This window comes from Rhinolophus hipposideros, assembly GCF_964194185.1.
Source record: "Rhinolophus hipposideros genome assembly, chromosome: 23".
Lineage (NCBI taxonomy): Eukaryota > Metazoa > Chordata > Mammalia > Chiroptera > Rhinolophidae > Rhinolophus > Rhinolophus hipposideros.
In genome coordinates, this window is record NC_138069.1 from 23248778 (window position 1) to 23258470 (window position 9693).

Genomic DNA, 9693 nt, shown 5'->3' on the forward strand with positions numbered 1-9693 from the left:
TCTCCAGTTATCAAATGAAGATAATAATAGCTCTTGGTTCATAAAGATGGGAGAGTTAAATGAGATAATATATTTGAAGCTCTTAGCATAGCATCTAGTGCCTAGTAGGTGCTTAGTCCAGGCAGCTAAAACTCTGATTGGAATTGCTCTCTGGGTTGCCACCTGAGCATTTGAGGGCCAGGGTGCTTTGACCCTTGGGTTGGTTAGTGCTCTTGGGTGTTCTTAGGGGAGGAGCCATCTTGCAGAATTGCTATTCTTGCTAACTCATCCCCAGTGGTTTCAGGGCTTTTTTCTTTCACTTAACTTGGAACTCTTGCTCTTCTTCCAGAGAAGACGCTGACCTTGGAGGAGCTAAGCCAGCTACAAGAGCTGCTGTGCAATGGCTATTGGGCTTTCGAGTGCCTCACTGTCCGAGACTACAATGACATGATTTGTGGCATCTGTGGCGTGGCCCCCAAAGTGGAAATGGCCCAGAGGAGTGAAGAAAATGTGCTGGCACTGAAGAGTGTGGAGGTAAGTGCCTCACAGGCACTGTGGGTGACCTTTAATACTGTGCTCACACTTTGCCTGCATAATGTCCCCAAGGGCAGATGGCTCTAGTCCTGTCCTATGTGAGGAGTTTGTTTTCTTGCCACTGCCAGGTTTTCATCTAAGGAAGGTCAGATGGAAATAGAGGCATTTGTTACTCAGTCAACAAATTTATTAAACATGAACGTGCACGTTTTAGACACTTGGGAAATGGCACTTTAAAAACTCACAAAGTTTGTGTCCTCGTGGAGTTCACATTCTGGTTTGGGGAGGCAGGAAACAAACATGAATACTTATGTATATTATATTAATATATTTACATATATACTGTGTTAACTGAGAGGACCATAGTAACAATAAAACACGTGAGGAAAAGACAGCAGTGTGGTGGAAAAGGGAGTTCCTGTTTTATGGAGAGTAGTCAGGGATGGCCTCTCCCATCAGGGGCATTTGTATAGAAACTGAAGCCCGTGTAGCTCTTTGGGAGACACAGTCTAGGCAAAGGGAGCAGCAAGAACAGGGTCTCCAGTGGGTTTGCTGCGCGTGGAGAGGAACAGCATCAAGGCCAGTGTGGCTGGAGTATGTGAGCAATGGAGACAGTGGTAGGATATGTGAGGGTCAAGAAGCTGCAGGAGGCCAGACTACATGGGGTCGCCTGGGCTGGGTTAAGGACCTACACGCAGTGAAATGGAGTCTCTGGAGGATTTTAAGAAACTGATCTGACTTCATTTCTTAATTGAAAAATATTCACACAAAGATACCACCAAACTCAGATGGTGGTATCTATACATTAGTATCTATACATAATGTCTCTATACATTAATTCTAAAAATAACCCAAGAAATACATTAATTCCAATTATAGAAGAATAGCAAAGGCTGGTACGTTTCCCCAACTCATTGTAGTAAGGCCATATAACCTTGAAAACGTAACCAGACGTTTAAGAGAAAGAATTGGGGTTGATTGTACTTGTGAACATAGATGGCCAAAGTCCTGAACAAGATTATAGCACATCAACTCTAGCAGTGAATAAAGTAGTCCATTGTGACTAAGTTTATCCCAGGAAAGCAAGATTCTTTCAACGTTAGAAAATACACTAATGTAATGTACTACTTAACAGATTAAAGGAGAAAATCCACATGATTGTTTCATTAGATGTAAAAAAGGCTTTCAGTATTATTCAAATACTGGTTGATGATAAAACTCTTGGAAAACTGGGAACAATAGAGAACCATCAATAATAGGGAACCAATAGGGAATCCCATAGGTTGGTTAACTCTTTCCCACGATCAGTGCTGAGAGGTCTGGTCTGCATGTATAGGTGTAGGTACGACGTGAGTATGCGCGTAGTCACACTGGATGTGAGCTTTCCATCTCTGAACTGGAATGTGGTGACCAAAAAGGACTGGAACACAAAGCGACTCTTTAGGCACTGAACCTGCAGCTCACCTGTTCACCATTGGGGGAAGAGCAGGATCTCTAGAAAAAAGCTTTGGTGTATTTTCATATGGCCAGCTGAGCATATTAGGGATTTAATATATAGTCTCCTTTTCTTCCTAATTAAAAAAAGGTAAATGTATATATTGATCAAATATTTCTATTTGAAGAATAGTGGCGCATAACAAAACCTGGAAACAAGCATGCTTCCTAGAGCTTTCTAAGTGTTCCTTGTAGATAAAATGAACACTAAAAGAATTTTGCTTTTGTGTGTTATCTCACCAAGAGGCTATTCCAGACTCACTCAGATCTGCTTGCTTAATGGTAATATTAATAGTAATGCAGCTATGAGTTATGGAGTATTTTGTTACATATGTCCAGTTCCTACTCTGTGCTGACTGCTTTACTATGTGACTGACTGCTCACCCTAGCCATCTGAGGTTTGTATAGATGAAGAGGCTGAAGCCCAGGACACTTGGTCCAAGTTCACTCATCCGGGAAGGGGTGGAGCTGGGATTTGACCTCTGTCTGGCTGTCTTGACTCCAAAGTAAGAGCTTGTAGGCACTGCCATGCTCACCAGTACCTCTTGGGTCTCTGAGCTCTGGTTTTTCTAAACACATCTGGCTACAGAGACTCTGGTTTCTGGATAGACAGAAGCCCACCTCCCTATAAAGCTCATGTCTCTTGATCCTGCCTGGCACCTGCCTTATTCTGATCAAGGCTCTTTCCTCATGGAGTAGTATTCCCTTCATTCCCAGTATGCATGTTTTGTCCCTTCTAGGGTACTGGGTATTTCTTTCTAGAGACCAGGACTTACTTTATTTTCTCCCTTTTGTGTTTGCAGAGTGGTGTGTCAGGGGAGAAGGGGGTGGGAGGTATTCTGAAGTCTGAAAGAAAACAGGAAGTTACTGAACAAAACTTGTATATGCTGTTATCCACGAGGAGACTGATTGGCGCCTCCCCTCAGGGACTGTCTAGAGGAGGATTCTCTGGATTAATGACAACAGCCATTTCACTTTTTGCACACAGGGACACTTCCTGTTCCCTGTTCTTTCTGGAGAGGATGAGCTCAGCATCTTGTGAAACTGTGTTGAGAGACTTGTGTCATTTACTCAAAATATGTAGTCGTGCCTTGTGAGGTGGGGAAAGAAGGGGAAGTAAGATGGGGCAGATTCTTGTGTAGACTTTGTGAGCATAAGAATTACATCACTTACATACCTCCACGTTACATACCTGCACACTAAACTCTTTAATGTGGAGGGCTTGCTCAGCGCCACACACAGGGTTTCTGATTCCGAAGGTCTAGAGTGGGGCTGAGAATTTGCCTTTCTCCCAAGTTCCCAGATGGTGGTCATACTGGTCCCGGGACCACACTTGGAGAATTGCTCACATAGGGATTTTTTTTAAAAAAATGTAAACTTAGGGATTTAGTTCATACAGATTTGGTACATGGCCCAGGTATCAGCACTGCTAAGTAACCTGAATGATTCAACTTTAGGTAATGGGATCAGGGTCACACTTTGGGGACCTTGTAAGAGGGATACAAGAGGCCAAATTGACAGCACGAGTGCTAGATACCTGCAACAGATAAGCAAATGCTGCGTAAGGTGGAGGAATTAGCTGTGTGCTAGCAATTCTGGGAGGTCCTCTGGAGGAGGTCAGGATCAACAGGCCTTGAAAGTGGGTGGATGTCACTCAATTTTATTCTGGTGACTCCTGGGTATAGGGATCAAGGGTGTGGGCTTCGGAGCTAGACCTTTGTTCACATTCCTGTTCTGTCCCTTACTCCAGTAGTCTCACCTAAGACACCCCAGGCTTGTATAGTAGTAATTAGACAGTGTCTGGCACAGAACAGGTACTCAGATGGCAGCTCTTCTTTCCTTACAAGGCAGGGGAAATGATGTGAATAAAGTTATAGATACAGAGGGACTTGGGACCTATTCAGGTCTTGGGGAGTGCTATGGTGTAGGAGAAAGGAACGTGGCCAGAAGGCAGTGAGGTACTGGGATGTCAGACTCGGTGCGTCCCAGCAGTGCACACTCTCAGACCTCCCACCCCAGCCTTGGTTGTCCCGAGTGCGTCAGTAGGCTGTTGTGTTGCTAATATTCTGTGGCTCCTACAGTTTGACCTTTTTTATCCTGACCTTTTAGTTCACCTGGCCTGAGTTCTTGGGCTCTAGTGAGGTAAACGTGGAGGACTTTTGGGCCACCATGGAGACAGAGGTGATTGAGCAGGTGGCCTTCCCCGCCAGCATCCCGATCACCAAGTTTGATGCCTCTGTTATTGCCCCCTTCTTCCCACCACTCATGAGAGGAGCTGTGGTCGTCAACACTGAGAAAGACAAAAGCCTGGATGTGCAGCCGGTACCTGGTAAGGCCACCCGGTGGCTGGCTGGGGTCAGGGAAGCCCAGTCCAGAGTCTGGGACGTTGTCCATGGCAAGACAGCGCCGATGCAGAGAGGGGGCCAGGCCCGCCCGCAGGGCTCCTTCTGGAAGGATAGGATAGTCTGACAGAATCCCCTAGAGATTAAAGTCACGGTGCAGAATTTGGAAGAGCTGCCGGCTGTATTGTATAGGCCTGACCCATGCAGCCCACCGTCAGCCTTCGGGATACACTGCCCTGAACAGTGGCAATCATCCAAGAATGCTTATAGGGCTCGAACCCCAGAGAGTCTCATCGGTAAGTATGGAGAGGGAGGCCAGGGAGTCTGTCTTCTACACAGTCTTTCAGGTGCTTTTGGAGGTGCTCTGTGGATATACATGTAGATGCCCAGGACAAGCTGTTGAGAGGGTTAAGTTTCTGACAACACAGATTTGAGTCCCAGCTATGCCACTCAGTAGCCATGTGACCTCCACCAAATCCCTTCATTACCCTGAGCCTCTGTTGCTTCATTTACAAAGAAGGCATGATACTGTCACCCACCTCCTGGGTTTTGAAGATAAGTGAGCTAATACAGCTAGAGTAGTAGCTGCCTACCTTTTTTTTTTTTTTATTGCAACTCACAATAAGAAATAGGTTTTGCATCATAACCCAGCATGATACTCATATAAGTACGTACATGTATGTATATCTGTAACTAAAAACTTTTATAAAACAGTAGTTTTTCTTATCAAGTGCAGTGTACTCTATTTTCTATTTTATTTCATTTTTAAAATTCTGTATATGACCCACGAAATTGATTTTTATAAGTATTTAAATGTAATCCACTGGTTCTCAAACAGTGCGTCCTAGCATTAGATACTGAGGTCCCACCTCTTGTTTGCAGCTTCAAGGCCCAAGAATTGTTTTTTTAAGGCCCCCACATAATGTGTTTCTCCGAAAATAAGATCTAGCCGGACAATCAGCTCTAATGTGTCTTTTGGAGCAAAAATTAATATAAGACCTGATATATTATACTCAGTCTTATAGTAAAATAAGACCGGGTCTTATAATAAGACTGGGTCTTATATTAATTTGTGTTCCAAAAGACGCATTAGAGTGATTGTCCGGCTAGGTCTTATTTTTGGGGAAACACGATAGTTCTATTGAGTAAGCAGGTTCCGGAACATAGTGTATAAACAGCATTTTTAAAATGGGAGCTGCTACTTCTCTTGGTGCCGCAGTTGTGGTAAGCATCTGAGATCTTGGTTCTGAAAGACCTTAAAAGATTAAAAGCTGACCCTTTTGGGGTTCTGTGCAAGGGCGCTCTGCTGGCTATCTCCCCTAGATGTTTAAGGGCACAAAGCCAGTTCCAAGAGACCTCACATCTCTGCAGGAGTCACAAGACCTGCCTGAGTCCACCTCCCCCAGCACCCCGGACAGTGTCAGGGCAGAGCCTGCTTCCACTCCTTGCTGTACTGTAGGCCGAGCCCGCTTGTTCTCACCTCATGCATGAGGGACTGCTTTCACCTCTGTTGGCTGGTGACAGGCCCCTCCCTTCAATACAATCATCTCTTGCAGGCAATGGCAGTGTCTTGGTGAGGCTGCTCCAGGAGGGCACCTGCAAGCTAGAGGAGATGGGCTCCTACAGTGAGGAGGAGCTGCAGCACCTGCTGAGGCAATGTGGCGTCCCCTTTGGGGCCGAAGACTCCAAAGTGAGTGTCGGGCAGCCGTGGAGTCAGGGACATTGGGAGTCTTCTAGGCAGGGGTACGAATACCTGTGCCTGGGCAGCTGTGCTGTGTTGGTCAGAGGCAGGCAGTCAGGCCTGGGAGGTCATTAGTCCAGCTCGAGACTTTCATGTCAGTTCCTCTATTGAGGGCAGTGAGTTCCCACTCCGGGGGTGGGAATCCTGGCTCTTCTGCTTACTGTGTGTGACCTTGGATAAGCACCTTCTATTTCTGAGCCTCATTTTCCTCATTTGCGAAGTGGAAATAACCAAAATACCAACCTCACAAGGTTGTTGTCAGGAAGTCACTTTGTACAGTGTCTGTCTGTCACCTCTCCAGGCTCTTAGAAAATGAGTGCTATTACAATTCAGAGAGAGGGAGAGCGAGAGTGTTGTATCCATACATTATTTACTTCCTACTAACATGCTATTGAGAATGTTATGCTTCCTTTAAGTTCAGACTCAGGTGCTAGCTTCTCTTTGAAGCTTTCCCTGCCCTGGAAAAGTAGGAAGAACCCAGGCCTGAGTAGCCTGTACAGAGTGGCAGCTTGATCAGTCTGGCTGGCTGTGTCTGTGACTGGGTCCTGTTAGGGCCCCAGGGTCTCCATCTATACCTAGAGGACATTGGGCTGGTGAGGCTCAAAGGCCCACCCACTCTGGCCTTGACAGTTTATTCTTTTGCTTTAGGTATTGAAGTGAGTATTTGGTGCTGTGCACCGTTTACTGGTGTGTTTTTAATCTTGTCCTTCTGCTCCAGGACCAGCTCTGCTTCTCCTTGTTGGCCCTCTATGAGTCTGTACAGAATGGAGCCCGAGTTAGACAGCCCCCGCCTCATCTGACAGGGGGTAAAATCTACAAGGTGTGCCCCCATCAGGTAAGAAGATAGATAAGAAGAGCGTGGCGTGAATTTGTTCTTCATGGTGGTTTGCCCGCACAGATTGGTCCAGCTCGTCCTTTGTGAGCTGCTACTTAGCTCACTGGGCAGCCTGTGGAGTAGCTCCTTACAGGTCAGGCGCCACCCTTTGGACCAGAGAGGGACTGTGGGTCATCATTATTTAGTATTTATTCAGCACCCTACCATGTGCTGGCCTCTTCTTCAGCTGTTAAGGGTACAAAGGTGAGCAACAATGTCATTCCTCCCTAGTTGACCTCATTTTAGTGGGAAAATGAAGTCACAACAGCTTGTGTTGGTAGTTCTGAAGGAACTAGGCAAGGGCCCAAGATAGGAAGTAAGAAGGAGGGACCTGCTCTTCATGGGGCAGCCAGAAAAGGCTGAGAGCCCCACTGATGAGCTAGGGAAGGAATGTTCCAGCGGAGGGAAGAGTGACCACAGCCCTGAGTGGGGAAGCCTAGTGAGCCAAGAGGAGCAAGGTGGAAGGGTCACCAGGAGTCAGATCGTGTAGAGCTTTGTAGGCCAGAGTAACAGTTTGGATTTTTTCTGAGAGTGATGAGGGACCTATTGGATGGTTTTGAATGGGAAATGGGGTGGGCGTGGACTGATTTTGGTTTGAGGGAGATCGCTGTGGGGGGTTTGGACGGGGTGGGCACCGGGATCGCTCTGAGCAGGCTGTGTGCTGAGTGGCAGAGTGGGCCCAGCAAGATCCGGGGTGGGGCACCCCCTGCACAAGTACTGAGTGGGAAGCGGAGGTGTGGGAGTGGGCCAGGCAACCTGGCTGTCAAAAGAGCGTCAGGTTTCAGCTCCTTCACCAAAAGCGGAGTCTCAGTGAGATGCTGGGTGCCTCCGCCGTGGCACATCAGAGCCTGCTCAGAAGATCGTGTTCATGTGACTGGGACCATCTCACGACAAGCACTTGACAGCACAGGGACAGCTGTGAGAGCCACAGATCTCAGGGCTGTGGTGGGAGATCCGTCTGACTTGGAGGCCACAGCCAGGCCTCGTGGGTGTAAAGGTGGAAGGCAGAGGCAGAGGCAGAACTTGCCAGTGTATGTAGAGCTACCTGGCAATGGAGTGGCACTTGGGGACCCTGTCAGTGGAGGTGTTCACTGGCCTCCATCAAGGCTGGTGGGGAACTGCTCAGAGTACAGATGCTTAGACCCCACCCCCAGAGGCTGTGCCTAGGTTTGGGGGGGGGGGGCGCAGGAACCTCCCTTTCTAACCAGTTCTTAGCTCCCGATGCTGTGCAGCCAGGATTGGGAACCACTGGGTTAGACGGTGGTATTGGGTCGGGGGAGCTGGGCAGAGCAGATGCCCTGGGGCTACTTCAGCCTCAGTTGAGGACCAGGGGCTCCCAACTCTTCTTTCAGGAGGGCAATGATGAACTGGTGACTTCACTTAGGGACAGAAGTAGGCGGGAAGCAGAATGTCATGGACTCTGGCAGAATGACTGTTGCTTCAGTCATGAACCCTGATTTTTGTCTTCCTGGGAAAAAGCCAGTGAAGACTTGACTCAATCTGTGCAGATAGATGGTTCTTCTTAACCCTGTGTGTGCCCCCCATGTCCGCCCCCAGGTGGTCTGTGGCTCCAAGTACCTGGTGCGGGGCGAAAGTGCCCGTGACCATGTGGATCTGCTCGCCTCTTCCCGCCATTGGCCGCCTGTCTACGTGGTAGACATGGCCACACCAGTGGCCCTGTGTGCTGACCTCTGCTACCCAGAGCTGACCAACCAGATGTGGGGGAGGAAGCAGGGCTGCTTCTCTAGCCCCACAGAGCCGCCGGTGGTGAGTTTCCTGCTGAGGACCTGGAAGAAACCCCCAGAGCCATGTCTACCCCCTGGTTCTCCCGGGAGGCCTTCTGGGAACCCTCTCCAGCACCCTTCCTCTCCATCAGTATTTAGTCTCGATGCTCTGGAACCAGCATTTACTGTACAAACTTACTGATCAACCCCTGGGTCTGTGAGGCTATACAGCCTGTCACTTGGTGTGTCCAGGGTGTCCCAGACACAGGTATTTTGGGGGTCAGATGGGTTGCCTTTCAGATAAGCCTAGAAAATTGACACCTTTGAGAGTCATCACGTACCCTAACGTACCACGGACCCCAACAGTCCTGTCTTGGATTTCACTGTGAATACACTACATGGCATGTTTGTTATCTAGAGGCACAGTGGCTTAGAAAACTGGCCTTGTATAGCCCTCTCCTTTAAAAGGGGAGAGTAAGGCCCAGAGGGGGAAGTAGATTTGTCCAGTGTCACACAGCAGGTTAGTGGCAGAGCCCTTGTCTCTGTGTGTCAGTGCATTGTATCAGGCAGTGGTTCTTACCAGAAGCATGTGCCCTCCAAGGCCAATTGTGCCCTTTGCAGGAAGAAACATTAGGATTGTTACTAGGAAGGGAACGTCATTGTCATCAGTTGCCTTTTCCTTGTTCCCTGGGGCTCACTGACTCTGTGAGCTTGTCTGGACACTGCGAGAGGCGTCTGAGCCTCAGTGGGAGCTGCTCCCTTGCCACTTTCCTGCAGCCTCTGCGGTAATAGACAATGGCAGCTCAGTAATCCAACATCTGCTCTAGTTGCTGTCCCCATTTCGCCCATGAGGAAACTGAGGCACAGGGGGAGAAGAGGGGACTTGTCCCATGAGACCCGCTGTGAAGATTTAAATAGGTCTGATGACCCCACAGCCTTCACTCACGCCCACCACACAGATTCTGCCTTAATCGTTCCCTCGTCAAAGCGGTTTCTGTCTTGTAG

General features: G+C 48.3%; 1 protein-coding gene across 2 annotated transcripts in view; it reads left to right on the forward strand.

Annotated features, from left to right (window-relative positions):
- HMGXB3 (HMG-box containing 3) overlaps positions 1 to 9693 on the forward strand; it is a 44788-nt gene that overhangs the window by 33685 nt on the left and 1410 nt on the right. For both annotated transcript variants that reach the window (XM_081035182.1, XM_081035183.1), the window contains 5 exons: positions 329 to 513; positions 4117 to 4336; positions 5906 to 6039; positions 6809 to 6925; positions 8522 to 8731. In XM_081035182.1, the coding sequence (XP_080891308.1) occupies positions 329 to 513; positions 4117 to 4336; positions 5906 to 6039; positions 6809 to 6925; positions 8522 to 8731 (866 nt within the window). The remainder of the gene's footprint in view (positions 1 to 328; positions 514 to 4116; positions 4337 to 5905; positions 6040 to 6808; positions 6926 to 8521; positions 8732 to 9693) is intronic.